This window comes from Salmo trutta, unplaced genomic scaffold (assembly GCF_901001165.1).
Source record: "Salmo trutta unplaced genomic scaffold, fSalTru1.1, whole genome shotgun sequence".
Taxonomy (NCBI): Eukaryota; Metazoa; Chordata; class Actinopteri; order Salmoniformes; family Salmonidae; genus Salmo; species Salmo trutta.
The window spans coordinates 1-21505 of record NW_021822768.1 but is presented as its reverse complement, the minus strand read 5'-3'; the positions used below and the strand labels follow the sequence as shown (position 1 = coordinate 21505).

Here is a 21505-nt window from a genome sequence, read left to right as displayed (position 1 = left end):
GACAGAGGGAGACAGACAGAGAGAGAGAGACAGATAGAGAGAGAGAGAGACAGAGAGAGAGAGAGACAGAGAGAGAGACAGACAGAGAGAGAGAGAGACAGAGAGAGAGACAGACAGAGAGAGAGAGAGAGACAGATAGAGAGCGAGAGAGAGAGGTGTGTGTACCTCCTGTTCTCTCTCCTCCTCCTGGTCCATAGAGATGGGTTGAGTGACCAGAACTCCCAGCAGTGTGGCCCAGGTCTCTTCAAACTGGGTCCTACTGCTCCAGCCTGAATACCACAAATGTTCATACTACAGGTTATAAACACTTAAAGGATCAGTCTAACAGTCTACTGTAGATATGGAATAGACCTCTAGAACAATGACATATCAGGTTATAAACACTTGGCCCTCTCACCCAGTGTGTTGATGCGATAGAGGAACTCCCTGAACACGTCTTTCTCCTGAAGGAACTCCACAGGGATCTCAGGCAGGGTGGTCCCAAACTCTCCCCCCGGCCGAGGGGACCAGCCCAGCTTCCACACCTACAGAGGTTACACACAGACACGTTACAGGGGAAATACACTGGGGGGGGGGGGGTCGCAAAAAATAACTAGGCTTTAAAGCTGCAACACTGGACACAAAACGTTAAAAAGTGTTCCTTTGCATGTGTCGTAAGTTGTAATAGGTGAAAATAGAAGCTAAGGCTTTTGGCCGAGTCACTGGCAGAGCTGTTGTGTTGATGTTTCATTGAAACATCTCACACACACCAGGGGGGGGGGGACTCTAGTGTAGCTGTTGACCAGTGACTGACCAGGGGGGGGGGAACTCTAGTGTAGCTGTTGACCAGTGACTGACCAGGGGTGGGGGGGACGGACTCTAGTATAGCTGTTGACCAGTGACTGACCGGGGGGGGGGGACTCTAGAGTAGCTGTTGACCAGTGACTGACCAGGGGGGGGACTCTAGTGTAGCTGTTGACCAGTGGTAGTCTGGACAGACTGATGATGATGTTTCGGAGCATCGGCGTGAGGAAGGCTGGGATTCCGCTGTTTCTATGGTGACCCAGAGACAGAACGCTCTGGAGACCCTCCACCAGCTCGGCCATGATCTCACACGACCGTCGCTCACACACGTCTGGAACACACACACACACACACACACACACATTAGAGAGAACAGTAACACATCTAAATGCACATTAAAACACAGCAAGCCAACAGACTGTATTAGTAGCCACTAGCCAGAAGACTTAACTATGATGAAACACGTTCTAACGTCACTGAGACTGACTGAATAAAATGATAAGATCATGGAAACGCACAACAACTATATTACTTACTGTCAGTGTTTGGAGAGAGGACCTGGTCTGTATCACTGTCTGACCTGGTGGTTCTCTTCCTCTCTGGATGTAAGAGATGGTCACCTGGACCTACTGCCACTAGAGAGGAGAGAGGGAGAGGAGAGGAGAGGAGAGGAGAGAGGGAGAGAGAGAGGGAGAGGAGAGGAGAGAGAGAGAGAGAGAGAGAGAGAAAGAGAGAGAGGGAGAGGAGAGAGAGGGAGAGGAGAGAGAGGGAGAGGAGAGAGGGAGAGAGAGAGGAGAGGAGAGGAGAGAGAGAGAGAGGGAGAGGAGGGAGAGAGAGGGAGAGAGAGAGAGAGAGAAAGAGAGAGAGGGAGAGGAGAGAGAGGGAGAGGAGAGAGAGGGAGAGGAGGGAGAGAGAGGGAGAGAGAGAGAGAGAGAAAGAGAGAGAGGGAGAGGAGAGAGAGTTTAATACTTTATGTGGATGTGTAATAAACATCGGCAGCAGAAGAAAAGCCTAGAAGTCACGTAGGCTATAAGGCCTGAGGGGGTGTGGTATATGGTCAATATACCACGGCTACGGGCTGTTCTAAAGCACGACGCAACACGGAGTGCCCGGATACAGCCCTTAACCGTGGTATACTGGCAATATACCACAACCCCCTGAGGTGCCTTTTTGCTATTATAAACTGGTTACCAATGTAATTAGAGCAGGTATACGGTCTGCCAATCGGTATTCAGGGCTCAAACCATCCAGTTTATAAATATGGTTTTGTCACATTCACACCACATGCAAATCCACTAATTGTGTCCAGGTCGATTCCCTCTCTCCTTCACACACACACTAACCTGCAGTGACGAGGAGTCGTAGACAGTGCTCTCTCCTTCACACACACACACACTAACCTGCAGTGATGAGGAGTCGTAGACAGTGTATGACAGAGCAGGTGTGTGTTTTGTACTGGGCTGTAGACAGCGTGTTCCAAACACAGGGTTGTTGCAGGGCCAGACACAGACAGGACAGAGCCCCCTGCAGGTCAACACTCAGAGGAACACTGTCCTGGAGAACACGCCAGACCACCAACTAGAGAGAGAGAGAGACAACACCATGAAGCAGGGTTTATTCTGGAACAAAAAGGGGCTTAGGTGGTGAGCGAGAGGCCATCCCCCATCTTGGCGGTGTAGTGAAATGTTCAAAGTTTTAAGGAAATTTCCTGCAATTCTAGAAATGTCTCCATGGAGCTGAGAGAAAATGTTGCGGTTTTAAAAGCTACTTTTGGTGAATGATAGGCATGTTGCCATGACTGATGCTGTGTCCTTCAGCTCAAACATAACATCTAAATCCATAGTGCTAAACATAACATCTAAATCCATAGTGCTAAACATATCATCTAAATCCATAGTGCTAAACATAACAACTAAATCCATAGTGCTAAACATAACATCTAAATCCATAGTGCCTAAAGATAACATCTAAATCCATAGTGCTAAATTCACTGTTTGGGGGGGGAATTTTCACTTCTTCCTGACCGCCTAACTTTTATTTAGGTGATTTTTATTTCTCAAAGATGATAATATTACCAAATACATAAAGTCCATTATCTCTTCTACATACTCTATATCTGGTTTTAGCGGTTTATACATTGAAACGTTTTCCCTAAAATTATTTTTTTTAAATATCAAAAATGTTTTATAGTGTTTGGACATAGGCGCCCCCCCCCCAAAAGTATTTTCTCATTGGCCAGGGACAGGGTCAAGGGTTAGAGGTCAGGGATTATAAACTTTTTACCTCGGTCGCCATGGTGATGAAGGTGGCGATGAGATGTTGTTTGTCTTCAGGGATTTGTAGAGGGGAAGGAAGCTGACCCACACACAGCAGATACTGAGACAGCGCTCTACACAGAGACATCACCCGCGGGTAGAGTCCAGCCTCACCTAGAATACACACACAGCAGATACTGAGACAGCTCTACATAGAGAGGGTAGAGCCATGCCTCACCTACAATACACACACAGCAGATACTGAGACAGCTCTACATAGAGAGGGTAGAGTCCAGCCTCACCTAGAATACACACACAGCAGACACTGAGACAGCTCTACATAGAGAGGGTAGAGCCATGCCTCACATTCAATACACACACAGCAGATACTGAGACAGCTCTACATAGAGAGGGTAGAGCCATGCCTCACCTACAATACACACACAGCAGACACTGAGACAGCTCTACATAGAGAGGGTAGAGCCATGCCTCACCTACAATACACACACAGCAGACACTGAGACAGCTCTACATAGAGAGGGTAGAGCCATGCCTCACCTACAATACACACACAGCAGATACTGAGACAGCTCTACATAGAGAGGGTAGAGCCATGCCTCACCTAGAAAACAACAGAATAATTGACAGGTGAAAGAGATATATATATATAAATATATATATATATATAAATATATATAAAACACACTAGTTTCAGGTTCTGCAAAAGATGCTCTTTTAATTTCAAGATAAAGTGCCTTGCTCAAGGGCACAACGGCAGCAGGACCTGGGAGCACCAGGATACCGTAAAGGGCAGCACAGACTACGGTTTTAGCCGTCTTGTGCCGGGGGGTTTCCCCTCACGGCTGAGTCTGTGTGACAGGGTCCAGGTCTGCTGATTACATACCAGTGCCAGGGGGTTTCCCCTCACGGCTGAGTCAGTGTGACAGGGTCCAGGTCTGCTGATTACATACCAGTGCCAGGGTTTTTCCCCCTCACGGCTGAGTCTGTGTGACAGGGTCCAGGTCTGCTGATTACATACCAGTGTGTACGGTCGAAGGCTCTGACAGCGTCACACATTTTGAGTCTTTATGGTGTCGTGTGGCTGGTGTTACGAGCAGATCCCAGTGACCAATTGGAACACGACCGGGAACGGAGTACGTACACAATAACATGATTATTGTGAACCGTCAGATTCATATAAATAGTTTGATATAAAAACGTTTACATGCTTTGTCAGAAGAACGATTTATGATCACGTAATCAAAATAAACGTTCTACCACAGAGACCATGTTATTTTTGAGGATCGTATTTGATTCTGAGTTGGGACATATAAAGTTAGTATGTGAAAACTATTTCTAGGACTCATAACTTTCAGTTGTTTTCCCAACTCCCTCGGGAGGCGAGCGCTGCCTGTGCTGGTAGTTGGCTGACGTGGCCTCGCCAGCTAAATGGCCAGAATGGAACCACACACCTGAAGCAGATGGTACAATCTGGCCAGGTCCATATCCACAGTTTAATCAGGTAACATCACAGTGTGATAATGGTACAATCTGGCCAGGTCCATATCCACAGTTTAATCAGGTAACATCACAGTGTGATAATGGTACAATCTGGCCAGGTCCATATCCACAGTTTAATCAGGTAACATCACAGACTCAATCTGACGTACAGCGGGGAAAGGCTTTTAGTTGCCAGATCCTCCCATTTTTCAGCCCAGGATTCGAACCAACAACCTTCCGAGTTAGTCTTACCATAGACGATAGCCAGTTTGTCCCAGTAGGGCTCGGCCGGGTCAGGTTTGGCCGGCGGCAGGAAGGAATGGTGTGGAACAGGAAGTAGCTGTGTGACCCCGCTCAGATGATCCAGGGTCACGGCCAGGGCTGTCTCCAATAGCAACGACCCCTGACCCCGGGTTAACCTCTGAACCCCCAGGCTCAGACACGGACAGAGGAGAGACAGGTTGAAGTCCTGGTGGAGAGAGAGAGAGAGAGAGAGAGAGAGAGGTCAGTGTGTGCTTTGAGGGATAAGACAGGGTAGTTTGGAGTGTGTGTGTGTGTGTGTGTGTGTATGTGTGTGTGTGTTACCTTGCAGGTCATGATGGTAGAGAGGTCGTCAGGAGGTAGTTTGGTCAGGAGTTCCGTTGTCTCCAGGAACGACCCGTCACCACGGAGACAACACTGGGACATCACCAAGGCAACATACCACTCCTGGAACAAGACAATACACACGTTGAATATGACCCAAACAGACGTTTTATAAAGCACACAGACACACACACACCTTGTCAGCCTGGACTAGTTCAGGGGCAGGTGGCGGTTCCCCATCCAGGGGGTGTGATGTCACAGGAGGGGAGGGGCTGCTGGTGTCCTCAGCAACGGTGGCTCGGAACCTGTCCAGCAGGGAGTAGAACCTCTGGTGCCTAGCAACAAGAGGCAGGAAATGACATCACACGACATCACCGGCTTTTTGTGGTGAAAATCTCTTAAGAAAGTAGCTTGTGAAAATGATATAATGACCCATGAATACAGCAGTATGGACACCCCTTCATACACTATATATACAGCAGTATGGACACCCCTTCATACACTATATATACAGCAGTATGGACACCCCTTCATACACTATATATACAGCAGTATGGACACCCCTTCATACACTATATATACAGCAGTATGGACACCCCTTCATACACTATATATACAGCAGTATGGACACCCCTTCATACACTATATATACAGCAGTATGGACACCCCTTCATACTCTATATATACAGCAGTATGGACACCCCTTCATACACTATATATACAGCAGTATGGACACCCCTTCATACACTATATATACACAGCAGTATGGACACCCCTTCATACACTATATATACAGCAGTATGGACACCCCTTCATACACTATATATACAGCAGTATGGACACCCCTTCATACACTATATATACAGCAGTATGGACACCCCTTCATACACTATATATACAGCAGTATGGACACCCCTTCATACACTATATATACAGCAGTATGGACACCCCTTCATACACTATATATACAGCAGTATGGACACCCCTTCATACACTATATATACAGCAGTATGGACACCCCTTCATACACTATATATACAGCAGTATGGACACCCCTTCATACACTATATATACAGCAGTATGGACACCCCTTCATACACTATATATACAGCAGCAGTATGGACACCCCTTCACACACTATATATACAGCAGTATGGACACCCCTTCATACACTATATATATATACAGCAGTATGGACACCCCTTCACACACTATATATACACAGCGGTATGGACACCCCTTCATACACTATATATACAGCGGTATGGACACCCCTTCACACACTATATATACAGCAGTATGGACACCCCTTCATACACTATATATATATACAGCAGTATGGACACCCCTTCATACACTATATATACAGCAGCAGTATGGACACCCCTTCATACACTATATATACAGCAGTATGGACACCCCTTCATACACTATATATACAGCAGTATGGACACCCCTTCATACACTATATATACAGCAGTATGGACACCCCTTCATACACTATATATACAGCAGTATGGACACCCCTTCATACACTATATATACAGCAGTATGGACACCCCTTCATACACTATATATACAGCAGTATGGACACCCCTTCACACACTATATATACAGCAGTATGGACACCCCTTCATACACTATATATACAGCAGTATGTGGACACCCCTTCACACACTATATATACAGCAGTATGGACACCCCTTCATACACTATATATACAGCAGTATGGACACCCCTTCATACACTATATATATATACAGCAGTATGGACACCCCTTCATACACTATATATACAGCAGCAGTATGGACACCCCTTCATACACTATATATACAGCAGTATGGACACCCCTTCATACACTATATATACAGCAGTATGGACACCCCTTCATACACTATATATACAGCAGTATGGACACCCCTTCATACACTATATATACAGCAGTATGGACACCCCTTCATACACTATATATACAGCAGTATGGACACCCCTTCATACACTATATATACAGCAGTATGGACACCCCTTCATCCACTATATATACAGCAGTATGTGGACACCCCTTCATACACTATATATACAGCAGTATGTGGACACCCCTTCATACTCTATATATACAGCAGTATGGACACCCCTTCATACACTATATATACAGCAGTATGGACACCCCTTCATGCACTATATATACAGCAGTATGTTGGACACCCCTTCATACACTATATATACAGCAGTATGTTGGACACCCCTTCATACACTATATATATACAGCAGTATGTGGACACCCCTTCATACACTATATATACAGCAGTATGGACACCCCTTCATACACTATATATACAGCAGTATGGACACCCCTTCAAAATAGTGGCTTCGGCTATTTCAGCCACACCTGCTGCTGACAGGTGTATAAAATAAGGCACACAGCCATGCAATCTCCATAGACAAACATTGGCAGGAGAATGGCCTTACTGAAGAGCTCAGTGACTTTCAATGTGGCACTGTCATAGGATGCCACCTTTCCAACAAGTCAGTTTGTCAAATTTCTGCCGTGCTAGAGCTTCCCCCGGTCAACTGTAAGTGCTGTTATTGTGAAGTGGAAACGTCTAGGAGCAACAACGGCTCAGCCGCAAAGTGGTAGGCCACACAAGCTCACAGAACGGGACCGCTGATTGCTGAAGCGCGTAGCAACAATCACTATCGAGTTCCAAACTGACTCCGGAAGCAACTTCAGCACAATAACTGTTTGTTGGGAGCTTCATGAAATGGGTTTCCATGGCCGAGCAGCAGCACACAAGCCTAAGATCACCATGCGCAATGCTAAATGTTGGCTGGAGTGGTGTAAAGTTCACTGCCATTGGACTCTGGAGCAGTGGAAACACGTTCTCTAGAGTGATGAATCACGCTTCACCATCTGGCAGTCCGACGGATAAATCTGGGTTTGGCGGATGCCAGGAGAACGCTACCTGCCCCAATGCATAGTGCCAACTGTAAAGTTTGGTGGAGGAGGAATAATGGTCTGGGGCTGTTTTTCATGGTTCGGGCCTCTTAGTTCCAGTGAAGGGAAATCTTAACGCTACAGCATACAATGACATTCTAGACGATTCTGTGCTTCCAACTTTGTGGCAACAGTTTGGGGAAGGCCCTTTCCTGTTTCAGCCTGACAATGCCTCCGTGTACAAAGTGAGGTCAATACAGAAATAGTTTGTTGAGATTGGTGTGGAAGAACTTGAATGGCCTACACAGAGCCCTGACCTCAACCCCATCGATCACCTTTGTGATGAATTGGAACACCGACTGCGAGCCTGGACTAATCACCCAACATCAGTGCCCGACCTCACTAACGCTGTTGTGGCTGAATGGAAGCAAGTTCCCACAGCAATGTTCCAACATCTAGTGGAAATCCTTCCCAGAAGAGTGGAGGCTGTTATAGCAGCAAAGGGGGGGGACCAACTCCATATTAATGACTTCCCAGAAGAGAGGAGGCTGTTATAGCAGCAAAGGGGGGGGGGACCAACTCCATATTAATGACTTCCCAGAAGAGAGGAGGCTGTTATAGCAGCAAAGGGGGGGACCAACTCCATATTAATGACTTCCCAGAAGAGAGGAGGCTGTTATAGCAGCAAAGGGGGGGACCAACTCCATATTAATGACTTCCCAGAAGAGTGGAGGCTGTTATAGCAGCAAAGGGGGGGACCAACTCCATATTAATGACTTCCCAGAAGATTGGAGGCTGTTATAGCAGCAAAGGGGGGGGACCAACTCCATATTAATGACTTCCCAGAAGAGTGGAGGCTGTTATAGCAGCAAAGGGGGGGGACCAACTCCATATTAATGCCCATGATTTTGGAATGAGATGTTTGACGAGCAGGTGTCCACATACTTTTGGTCATGTAGTGTATCATTAAAACAAGAAGATAATGTACATTTGACTAGAATGAGAGGGGAGATGAGAGGGGGAGAGAAGAAGAGAGGAGAGGGGGAAGAGAGGAGGAGAGGAGAAGAGGGGAGAAGGGGAAGAGAGGAGGAGAGGAGAAGAGAGGAGAGGGGTATTGTTACCGTTGAGCTAGTCCACTGATCTGAAGGTATTCCTGGATTCTGTCCAGTTCCTCTACCGGCAGCTGGACTAAACTGTTCTATAGAGGAACAGAGAGAACATGTTCAGCTGGACTAAACTGTTCTATAGAGGAACAGAGAGAACATGTTCAGCTGGACTATACTGTTGTATAGAGGAACAGAGAGAACATGTTCAGCTGGACTATACTGTTGTATAGAGGAACAGAGAGAGAACATGTTCAGCTGGACTAAACTGTTCTATAGAGGAACAGAGAGAACATGTTCAGCTGGACTAAACTGTTGTATAGAGGAACAGAGAGAACATGTTCAGCTGGACTAAACTGTTGTATAGAGGAACAGAGAGAACATGTTCAGCTGGACTATACTGTTCTATAGAGGAACAGAGAGAACATGTTCAGCTGGACTAAACTGTTCTATAGAGGAACAGAGAGAACATGTTCAGCTGGACTATACTGTTCTATAGAGGAACAGAGAGAACATGTTCAGCTGGACTAAACTGTTCTATAGAGGAACAGAGAGAACATGTTCAGCTGGACTAAACTGTTGTATAGAGGAACAGAGAGAACATGTTCAGCTGGACTATACTGTTCTATAGAGGAACAGAGAGAACATGTTCAGCTGGACTAAACTGTTCTATAGAGGAACAGAGAGAACATGTTCAGCTGGACTATACTGTTGTATAGAGGAACAGAGAGAACATGTTCAGCTGGATTAAACTGTTGTATAGAGGAACAGAGAGAACATGTTCAGCTGGACTAAACTGTTCTATAGAGGAACAGAGAGAACATGTTCAGCTGGATTAAACTGTTGTATATCTACCTGTAGTGTTTCAGCCAGCAGCATTTCCACCCTCCTGCAGGCCAGAGTATCAACCATACGAGCCAGGACTCTGAAAGGAGTATTCAGTAGTTTGTCTACGTAGAGCATCAACAGAGAACCAGACTGGGACAGGTGAATCCCTTCTAGACACTGAAGAGTCTTCTTCAACATGGTGGGCTATGGGGGGGAGAGAGAGAGAGAGGGAGAGGAGAGAGAGACAGAGAGAGAGAGAGGGAGAGGAGAGAGCGAGACAGAGACAGAGAGACAGAGAGAGAGACACAGAGAGAGACAGAGAGAAAGAGGGAGAGCGAGACAGAGAGAGAGAGACAGACAGAGAGAGAGAGAGAGAGAGAGAGACAGGGAGAGGGAGCATTATCACTTTTATACAACACGTTACTAATAATGATTTCCATAGTTTCATAAAAAAATATATTTTGTTTAATTTATTCATATTATTACATCCTTCCACAAGATATAGTCCTGACACAAATCTAGGGTTACTACCCAAACCGGTTGGTCGTTCTGTCCGTTCAGTTTCCTCTCAGAGACCCAGTCGTTCATTCTGTCTGTTCAGTTTCCAGACACAGTCGTTCATTCTGTCTGTTCAGTTTCCTCTCAGAGACCCAGTCGTTCATTCTGTCTGTTCAGTTTCCAGAGACCCAGTCGTTCATTCTGTCTGTTCAGTTTCCAGAGACCCAGTCGTTCATTCTGTCTGTTCAGTTTCCAGAGACCCAGTCGTTCATTCTGTCTGTTCAGTTTCCAGAGACCCAGTCGTTCATTCTGTCTGTTCAGTTTCCAGAGACCCAGTCGTTCATTCTGTCTGTTCAGTTTCCAGAGACCCAGTCGTTCATTCTGTCTGTTCAGTTTCCAGACACAGTCGTTCATTCTGTCTGTTCAGTTTCCAGACACAGTCGTTCATTCTGTCCGTTCAGTTTCCAGACACAGTCGTTCATTCTGTCTGTTCAGTTTCCAGACACAGTCGTTCATTCTGTCTGTTCAGTTTCCAGACACAGTCGTTCATTCTGTCTGTTCAGTTTCCAGACACAGTCGTTCATTCTGTCTGTTCAGTTTCCAGAGACCCAGTCCTTCATTCTGTCTGTTCAGTTTCCAGAGACCCAGTCGTTCATTCTGTCTGTTCAGTTTCCAGAGACCCAGTCGTTCATTCTGTCTGTTCAGTTTCCAGAGACAGTCCTTCATTCTGTCCGTTCAGTTTCCAGAGACCCAGTCGTTCGTTCTAAATGTTCTATTGCCGTACTGGCTGGCTAAGTTCTTATTCCATGCTTGCTAGCTAACCAACTGCGGCTAACTTACAGTCACATCAAACAGTGCAGCCAGAATAACAACAGTAGCTGCATTTACATTTGTTTAAAGTTGTTTTCTAGTGACATTTAGTTGGACACTTCCATAACAATGAGCTAATGAGGCGTGATTTCTCCTGGGATAGAACATGTTCTCACTCGTCAGGACACTGTTGTTCAGAGGAGCTAGCCAACAACACAGCGAACTACACAGCTAACAACACAGCCAACAACACAGCCAACAACACAGCCAACAACACAGCCAACAACACAGCTAACAACACAGCCAACAACACAGTGAACTACACAGCCAACAACACAGCGAACTACACAGCCAACAACACAGCCAACAACACAGCGAACAACACAGCCAACAACACAGCCAACAACACAGCGAACAACACAGCCAACAACACAGCCAACAACACAGCTAACAACACAGCTAACAACACAGCTAACAACACAGCCAACAACACAGCCAACAACACAGCCAACAACACAGCTAACAACACAGCTAACAACACAGCTAACAACACAGCTAACAACACAGCTAACAACACAGCTAACAACACAGCCAACAACACAGCTAACAACACAGCTAACAACACAGCTAACAACACAGCTAACAACACAGCTACCAAAATCACTTCAAACTGAAGCTGGAAAGACTGCAAACTAGCTGCACTTCATTTGGTTTTCAATTGATATTTCTTTGTATATATCCATAAACATGATGCTGATTCATGATTTAGACTGGCTGAAAAAAACAACCTGCCTGTCTGTCTGTCTGTCTGTCTCGTCCCGACACGTTCAATACTATTGGACAGCTGGAGATTTGAATTTGAATATTGAAACAATGTTGTAAATGTCGGACAGACAGCAGGTTTATACAAATCTCCACTGTTGAAAACTAAATGTTAGTCTTAAAGAAATGTCAGATAATGTCTAGATGCTTTTTATAGTGGAGAACAAGTTTATACATTGCCTGGCTGGGCTGATGAGACAGAGGATTGCGCAGTCAGATGGAACAGAGTAAATAGGCATTTTAACGACATAGATTTAGCCGGTAGTAACTTGTGGAAGAGACACCGGCTGGAATGCGGTTTTAACCAATCAGCATTCAGGATTAGACCCACCCGTTGTATAAACAGAGCAATAAACGAGTGTGTACTGTCGAGAGGTTGTCACGTCTACTCTGTATTAGTCTACAGTGTGTGTGAGAGAGTGTGCGTGTGTGTGTGTGTGTATGTGTGAGAGTGTGTGTGTGTGTGTGTGTGTGTGTGTGTGTGTACTAACTGTAGAGAGGTTGTCACAGCGTGACTGTATAGCCTGTATAAACAGTCCCGAGGCGGCAGAGTTGCGGTGCACGGCACTGATGAAGTCCTGCACCGGAGGCTCATGGGAAAGGTTGATGAGGTCGCGGACGTGGTTGACGATCAGCCAGGTCAGGTGCTCCGAGTCGTGCAGGTTCTGACACTACAGAGGGAGAGAGGAGGATTATGGGTAAGAGAAGGCAGTCAAGTGGAACATTCTGGAAAGGTAGAATAAAAACAAAGAGTCACAGCAGTTATAACACTTAATAGCTCCCCAGTTATAATGCTTTATAGGGACCTATAGTCTCACCACGTAGTCACAGAAGAGAATGAGTCCTCCCCTGCGTACGATCTCTCTGTTACACATGGCCAGCCTGGCCTCTGGTCTCTCCTCCTCCACCCCTCCTGAGGAATGAGGGCTCAGCAGCTTGGTGCAGGACAGACTCTGTCTCCTACAGAGGGAGGTGGAGGGAGAGTCAAATCATTTAGGATTTGGTGCGTGTTCGCCCCCGTGTGTCTGTCCGTTCCTCCATCCGTGTGTGTATGCATGTCCGTCTGTCTGTGGTTGTATGTCTGTGTGAGTGAGAGACAGAGAGAGAGAGAGAGACCTACCTGGGTGTCTGGTGTACCTCAGAGAGAGACCTACCTGGGTGTCTGGTGTACCTCAGAGAGACCTACCTGGGTGTCTGGTGTACCTCAGAGAGAGACCTACCTGGGTGTCTGGTGTACCTCAGAGAGAGAGACCTACCTGGGTGTCTGGTGTACCTCAGAGAGAGAGACCTACCTGCGTGTCTGGTGTACCTCAGAGAGAGACCTACCTGGGTGTCTGGTGTACCTCAGAGAGACCTACCTGGGTGTCTGGTGTACCTCAGAGAGAGACCTACCTGGGTGTCTGGTGTACCTCAGAGAGAGAGACCTACCTGGGTGTCTGGTGTACCTCAGAGAGAGACCTACCTGGGTGTCTGGTGTACCTCAGAGAGAGACCTACCTGGGTGTCTGGTGTACCTCAGAGAGAGACCTACCTGGGTGTCTGGTGTACCTCAGAGAGAGACCTACCTGGGTGTCTGGTGTACCTCAGAGAGAGACCTACCTGGGTGTCTGGTGTACCTCTGTCCACCAGCTGTAGTTGGTGTAGTTGATGATGAGGAGGACTTGGCACCAGAGCAGAACCAGAGAGGGGTGTGTGGTCACCAGGCAGCCCACCATGGCATTAAGACCCTCTAGGGGGTAGAACACACCACTGACCCCTGGAGCTCCACCCAGACCAGCCTCACCCTTCAGGAGACGGGTGGCTGCTGCCGTGATCCTACGGAACATGCCTGAAGAGAGAGAGGGGAGGGAGGGAGGAAGAGAGGGAGGGATGGGGGCCGAGAGAGTTCATACTAACATTCTAAACATTCATAAATATGTGTGGGCATATATATACAGTGAGAGAAAAAAGTATTTGATCCCCTGCTGATTTTGTACGTTTGCCCACTGACAAAGAAATGATCAGTCTATAATTATAATGGTAAGTTTATTTGAACAGTGAGACAGAATAACAACAAAAAAATACCAGAAAAACGCATGTCAAAAAATTTATAAAATGATTTGCATTTTAATGAGGGAAATAAGTATTTGACCCCCTCTCAATCAGAAAGATTTCTGGCTCCCAGGTGTCTTTTATACAGGTAACGAGCTGAGATTAGGAGCACACTCTTAAAGGGAGTGCTCCTAATCTCAGTTTGTTACCTGTATAAAAGACACCTGTCCACAGAAGCAATCAATCAATCAGATTCCAAACTCTCCACCATGGCCAAGACCAAAGAGCTCTCCAAGGATGTCAGGGACAAGATTGTAGACCTACACAAGGCTGGAATGGGCTACAAGACCATCGCCAAGCAGCTTGGTGAGAAGGTGACAACATTTGGTGCGATTATTCGCAAATGGAAGAAACACAAAAGAACTGTCAATATCCCTCGGCCCTGGGGCTCCATGCAAGATCTCACCTCGTGGAGTTGCAATGATCATGAGAACGTTGAGGAATCAGCCCAGAACTACACGGGAGGATCTTGTCAATGATCTCAAGGCAGCTGGGACCATAGTCACCAAGAAAACAATTGGTAACACACTACGCCGTGAAGGACTGAAATCCTGCAGCGCCCGCAAGGTCCCCCTGCTCAAGAATACATATACAGGCCCGTCTGAAGTTTGCCAATGAACATCTGAATGATTCAGAGGACAACTGGTGAAAGTGTTGTGGTCAGATGACACCAAAATGGAGCTCTTTGGCATCAACTCAACTCGCCGTGTTTGGAGGAGGAGGAATGCTGCCTATGACCCCAAGAACACCATCCCCACCGTCAAACATGGAGGTGGAAACATTATGCTTTGGGGGTGTTTTTCTGCTAAGGGGACAGGACAACTTCACCGCATCAAAGGGACGATGGACAGGGCCATGTACCGTCAAATCTTGGGTGAGAACCTCCTTCCCTCAGCCAGGGCATTGAAAATGGGTCGTGGATGGGTATTCCAACATGACAATGACCCAAAACACATGGCCAAGAAGAAGCACATTAAGGTCCTGGAGTGGCCTAGCCAGTCTCCAGACCTTAATCCCATAGAAAATCTGTGGAGGGAGCTGAAGGTTCGAGTTGCCAAACGTCAGCCTCGAAACCTTAATGACTTGGAGAAGATCTGCAAAGAGGAGTGGGACAAAATCCCTCCTGAGATGTGTGCAAACCTGGTGGCCAACTACAAGAAACATCTGACCTCTGTGATTGCCAACAAGGGTTTTGCCACCAAGTACTAAGTCAAGTTTTGCAGAGGGGTCAAATACTTATTTCCCTCATTAAAATGCAAATCAATTTATAACATTTTTGACATGCGTTTTTTTGTTGTTATTCTGTCTCTCACTGTTCAAATAAACCTACCATTAAAATTATAGACAGATAATTTCTTTGTCAGTGGGCAAACGTACAAAATCAGCAGGGGATCAAATACTTTTTCCCTCACTGTATATCTAAATGTATGTGTGTATATATATATATATATATATATATAAATATATATATAAATGTGTATATCTGTCCACTCACCACTCTTGAAGATGTGTATGAGACACATTAACAGAGTCCCCAGCTGTTGACAGTAGAACGTGTGTTGCTGTTCTGTCATGTCAACCTTCACCTGTCTGGTAGAGATGTCCTCTAACATCACTCCTACTAGCTGGAGTAGGAACCTGGAGAGAGGAGAGGAGATATCACTCCTACTAGCTGGAGTAGGAACCTGGAGAGAGGAGAGGAGACATCACTCCTACTAGCTGGAGTAGGAACCTGGAGAGAGGAGAGGAGAGGAGACATCACTCCTACTAGCTGGAGTAGGAACCTGGAGAGAGGAGAGGAGACATCACTCCTACTAGCTGGAGTAGGAACCTGGAGAGAGGAGAGGAGAGGAGACATCACTCCTACTAGCTGGAGTAGGAACCTGGAGAGAGGAGAGGAGAGGAGACATCACTCCTACTAGCTGGAGTAGGAACCTGGAGAGAGGAGAGGAGAGGAGACATCACTCCTACTAGCTGGAGTAGGAACCTGGAGAGAGGAGAGGAGACATCACTCCTACTAGCTGGAGTAGGAACCTGGAGAGAGGAGAGGAGAGGAGACATCACTCCTACTAGCTGGAGTAGGAACCTGGAGAGAGGAGAGGAGAGGAGACATCACTCCTACTAGCTGGAGTAGGAACCTGGAGAGAGGAGAGGAGAGGAGACATCACTCCTACTAGCTGGAGTAGGAACCTGGAGAGAGGAGAGGAGAGGAGACATCACTCCTACTAGCTGGAGTAGGAACCTGGAGAGAGGAGAGGAGAGGAGACATCACTCCTACTAGCTGGAGTAGGAACCTGGAGAGAGGAGAGGAGAGGAGACATCACTCCTACTAGCTGGAGTAGGAACCTGGAGAGAGGAGAGGAGACATCACTCCTACTAGCTGGAGTAGGAACCTGGAGAGAGGAGAGGAGAGGAGACATCACTCCTACTAGCTGGAGTAGGAACCTGGAGAGAGGAGAGGAGATATCACTCCTACTAGCTGGAGTAGGAACCTGTAGATGGGAGAGTACATGGGGGAAACCATAATAACCACAGAGCAACCGTGAAGACCCGATACGGCACTCACCTGGCAAAGGTCTCCTCCGGCAGCACCCGCTCTCCGTTGGCCTCCTGGTTGTCGGGGGCGACAGTTGCCGGGGTCGCCAGAGGCGGTTGCGGGGGCGACGAGAGGCTGCTGTCGTCGTGGAGATGTCGGATGGTGGGACAGGAGAGGAGGAGAGGAGAGAGGGAGAGCTCGTGGACACGAGAGAGGACTATGTCTTCAGTGGACTGAGAGATGAGGACTCTGAGGACAGCCAAGACACCTGATACCCACAACTGAACTGTGTTGACATTAGCCTGGGGAGGGAGGGAGAGAGAGGAGGAGAGAGTGGGGGAGGGAGGGAAGGAGGGAGGGAGAGGAGGGTAGTGGGGAGGAGGGTAGTGGGGAGGAGGGTAGTGGGGGGGAGAGAGAGGAGGAGGGAGGGAGGGAAGGAGGGAAGGAGAGAGAGGAGGAGGGAGAGAGAGGAGGAGGGAGTGGGGAGGGAGGGAGGGAGAGAGAGGAGGAGGGAGTGGGGGAGAGGGAGGGAGGGAGTGGGGGAGAGAGGGAGAGAGAGGAGGAGGGAGTGGGGGAGAGAGAGGAGGAGAGAGGGAGGGAGTAGGGAGGGAGGGGAGTGGGGAGGGAGGGAGGGAGTGGGGAGGGAGGGAGGGAGGGAGAGAAAGAGTTAGCCTCAGTAAAGACCTGGCAACGATTGAATTATCCAAAAGCGCAAATTCCGTGTGTCTCACCATGGTAGCAGGTGTAGTGAACATTCCCTTCAGCAGCATGTCTACCGGGCGGAGAGAGGAGGGGGCGACCGTCTCAAACAGAGTGTTCAACACTCCCAGAGCCTCAGGGGAGTCCAGGTGCATCTAGGACACAACACGAAATCACTTGACATCACCTCAGGTCCTGTGTTACTACCTCAGTGACACTACAGGTCGACATCACCTCAGGTCCTGTGTTACTACCTCAGTGACACACGACAGGCCGACATCACCACAGGTCCTGTGTTACTACCTCAGTGACACACTACAGGTCGACATCACCTCAGGTCCTGTGTTACTACCTCAGTGACACTACAGGTCGACATCACCTCAGGTCCTGTGTTACTACCTCAGTGATACACTACAGGTCTACATTACCTCAGGTCCTGTGTTACTACCTCAGTGACACACGACAGGCCGACATCACCACAGGTCCTGTGTTACTACCTCAGTGATACACTACAGGTCTACATTACCTCAGGTCCTGTGTTACTACCTCAGTGACACTACAGGTCGACATCACCACAGGTCCTGTGTTACTACCTCAGTGACACTACAGGTCGACATCACCACAGGTCCTGTGTTACTACCTCAGTGATACACTACAGGTCTACATTACCTCAGGTCCTGTGTTACTACCTCAGTGATACACTACAGGTCTACATTACCTCAGGTCCTGTGTTACTACCTCAGTGACACTACAGGTCGACATCACCTCAGGTCCTGTGTTACTACCTCAGTGATACACTACAGGTCTACATTACCTCAGGTCCTGTGTTACTACCTCAGTGACACTACAGGTCGACATCACCTCAGGTCCTGTGTTACTACCTCAGTGACACACTACAGGTCGACATCACCTCAGGTCCTGTGTTACTACCTCAGTGAAATTCTAGAGTCAAGTTTGGGACGGGATTGACAGTCCATAGGAACAGGCAGAGCAGGAATCATTTTAAATAAGTTTACAAGCTCTCCGTCTCTCTCACTGTGTTCGTACCTGTTGTTTTCCTATCATGGGCAGTATGATGTCAGCGATCTGTCTGGACAATCTCTTCCACTTGTCCTCGTTCTCCTTGTGACACTGCTGGAGGACCAGGATGAACATCTCCAGCACCTAAACGCAGAAGCACAGGGGTCAAAGGTCACACAGGTGAAAATGTTACATGGTTGTAATGGTTCAAATATTTAATGGTTACAAAGTACCAAGATTCCAAAGTACCAAGATTCCAAAGCACAAAGGTTCCAAAGCACAAAGGTTCCAAAGTACCAAGGTTCCAAAGTACCACGGTTTCATGGTTCCAAAGTACCACGGCTCCATGGTTCCAAAGTACCAAGGTCCCAAAGTACCAAGGTTCCAAAGTATCAAGGTTCCAAAGTATCAAGGTTCCAAAGTACCAAGGTTCCAAAGTATCAAGGTTCCAAAGTACCAAGGTTCCAAAGTACCAAGATTCTAAAGTACCAAGATTCCAAAGTACCAAGATTCCAAAGTACCAAGGTTTCATGGTTCCAAAGTACCACGGTTTCATGGTTCCAAAGTACCACGGTTTCATGGTTCCAAAGTACCAAGGTCCCAAAGTACCAAGGTTCCAAAGTACCAAGGTTCCAAAGTACCAAGGTTCCAAAGTACCAAGGTTTCATGATTCCAAAGTACCAAGGTTCCATGGTTCCAAAGTTCCATGGTTCCAAAGTACCAAGGTTCCAAAGTAGCAAGGTTCCATGGTTCCAAAGTAGCAAGGTTCCATGGTTCCAAAGAACCATGGTTCCAAAGTACCAAGGTTCCATGGTTCCAAAGTACCAAGGTTCCATGGTTCCAAAGTACCAAGGTTCCATGGTTCCAAAGTACCAAGTTTCCATGGTTCCAAAGTACCAAGGTTCCAAAGTACCAAGGTTCCATGGTTCCAAAGTACCAAGGTTCCATGGTTCCAAAGTACCAAGGTTCCATGGTTCCAAATTACCATGGTTCCAAAGTACTATGGTTCCATGGTTCCAAAGTACCAAGGTTCCATGGTTCCAAAGTACCAAGGTTCCATGGTTCCAAAGTACCAAGGTTCCATGGTTCCAAAGTACCAAGGTTCCAAAGTACCAAGGTTCCAAGGTTCCATGGTTCCAAAGTACCAAGGTTCCATGGTTCCAAAGTACCAAGGTTCCAAAGTACCAAGGTTCCAAAGTACCAAGGTTTCATGATTCCAAAGTACCAAGGTTTCATGGTTCCAAAGTACCAAGGTTTCATGGTTCCAAAGTGTGTTTACCTGGTGGTACTGTATGAGTCTCAGCAGCATGGAGACCACCACCTCTTTCTGGGTGTCCAGTTCCTTCCCAGCGTCAGCCTTGTTGGAGCCTCTCAGAACAAACAGGTCATGGACTATAGGCTGCAGGGCTGGGATGGCTGTATGGGGAGAAAGACCCAGTCAGACAAGGAGACAGAGGAGAAAGACCCAGTCAGACAAGATGGAGGAGAAAAACCCAGTCAGACAAGGAGGCAGAGGAGAAAGACCCAGTCAGACAAGATGGAGGAGAAAAACCCAGTCAGACAAGATGGAGGAGAAAGACCCAGTCAGACAAGGAGACGGAGGAGAAAGACCCAGTCAGACAAGAAGGAGGAGAAAGACCCAGTCAGACAAGATGGAGGAGAAAGACCCAGTCAGACAAGGAGACAGAGAAAGACCCAGTCAGACAAGATGGAGGAGAAAGACCCAGTCAGACAAGATGGAGGAGAAAGACCCAGTCAGACAAGGAGACGGAGGAGAAAGACCCAGTCAGACAAGGAGCCAGAGGAGAAAGACCCAGTCAGACAAGGAGACAGAGGAGAAAGACCCAGTCAGACAAGATGGAGGAGAAAGACCCAGTCAGACAAGATGGAGGAGAAAGACCCAGTCAGACAAGATGGAGGAGAAAGACCCAGTCAGACAAGATGGAGGAGAAAGACCCAGTCAGACAAGGAGACGGAGGAGAAAGACCCAGTCAGACAAGATGGAGGAGAAGAACGAACCCAGTCAGACAAGGAGACGGAGGAGAAAGACCCAGTCAGACAAGGAGACGGAGGAGAAAGACCCAGTCAGACAAGGAGACAGAGGAGAAAGACCCAGTCAGACAAGATGGAGGAGAAAGACCCAGTCAGACAAGATGGAGGAGAAAGACCCAGTCAGACAAGATGGAGGAGAAAGACCCAGTCAGACAAGGAGACAGAGAAAGACCCAGTCAGACAAGATGGAGGAGAAAGACCCAGTCAGACAAGATGGAGGAGAAAGACCCAGTCAGACAAGATGGAGGAGAAAGACCCAGTCAGACAAGGAGACGGAGGAGAAAGACCCAGTCAGACAAGGAGACAGAGGAGAAAGACCCAGTCAGACAAGAGGGAGGAGAAAGACCCAGTCAGACAGATGGAGGAGAAAGACCCAGTCAGACAAGGAGACAGAGGAGAAAGACCCAGTCAGACAAGGAGACAGAGGAGAAAGACCCAGTCAGACAAGGAGACAGAGGAGAAAGACCCAGTCAGACAAGATGGAGGAGAAAGACCCAGTCAGACAAGGAGACGGAGGAGAAAGACCCAGTCAGACAAGGAGACGGAGGAGAAAGACCCAGTCAGACAAGGAGACAGAGGAGAAAGACCCAGTCAGACAAGATGGAGGAGAAAGACCCAGTCAGACAAGATGGAGGAGAAAGACCCAGTCAGACAAGGAGACGGAGGGAAAGACCCAGTCAGACAAGGAGACAGAGGAGAAAGACCCACACATAATAATCAACCAGTGAGTCCTGGATCCATATTATTCTATAACACAACATGGGCATGTGGTCAGTGTATAGCTCTGTGTGTGTTCCTACCATGAGTGACAGCCTTCCTCCCACTAGCCATGATGCCATCACAGAGTTGAATGATCTTTGGGATGCTGATGATTGTTTGGAGTGGTACCGCTCGTACGACAACAGAACCAGGAAGAAGAATATGTTGGGGACAATCGCTCCGAATCTTGAGAGGAGACAGAGACGAGAGAAAGAGAGACAGAGGAGAGA

At 47.5% G+C, this 21505-nt stretch overlaps 1 protein-coding gene across 6 annotated transcripts in view; it reads right to left on the bottom strand.

The window, feature by feature from the left end:
• The window catches only part of LOC115184257 (huntingtin), a gene marked incomplete at its 5' end in the record, with an annotated part of 33943 nt that extends 12554 nt beyond the window's left edge, over nucleotides 1–21389 (bottom strand). For all 6 annotated transcript variants that reach the window (XR_003874241.1, XR_003874243.1, XR_003874242.1 and 3 more), the window contains 20 exon segments: nucleotides 166–269; nucleotides 398–524; nucleotides 930–1114; nucleotides 1320–1418; nucleotides 2184–2361; nucleotides 3067–3212; nucleotides 4791–5007; nucleotides 5124–5246; nucleotides 5320–5458; nucleotides 9180–9256; nucleotides 10017–10193; nucleotides 12611–12790; nucleotides 12938–13079; nucleotides 13718–13946; nucleotides 15705–15847; nucleotides 16776–17047; nucleotides 17477–17599; nucleotides 18492–18608; nucleotides 19744–19880; nucleotides 21317–21389. Coding sequence is in view for 2 of the 6 variants with exons in the window: in XM_029745293.1 (XP_029601153.1) it covers nucleotides 166–269; nucleotides 398–524; nucleotides 930–1114; nucleotides 1320–1418; nucleotides 2184–2361; nucleotides 3067–3212; nucleotides 4791–5007; nucleotides 5124–5246; nucleotides 5320–5458; nucleotides 9180–9256; nucleotides 10017–10193; nucleotides 12611–12790; nucleotides 12938–13079; nucleotides 13718–13946; nucleotides 15705–15847; nucleotides 16776–17047; nucleotides 17477–17599; nucleotides 18492–18608; nucleotides 19744–19880; nucleotides 21317–21389 (2988 nt within the window).
• Nucleotides 21390–21505: the final 116 nt, after the last annotated feature.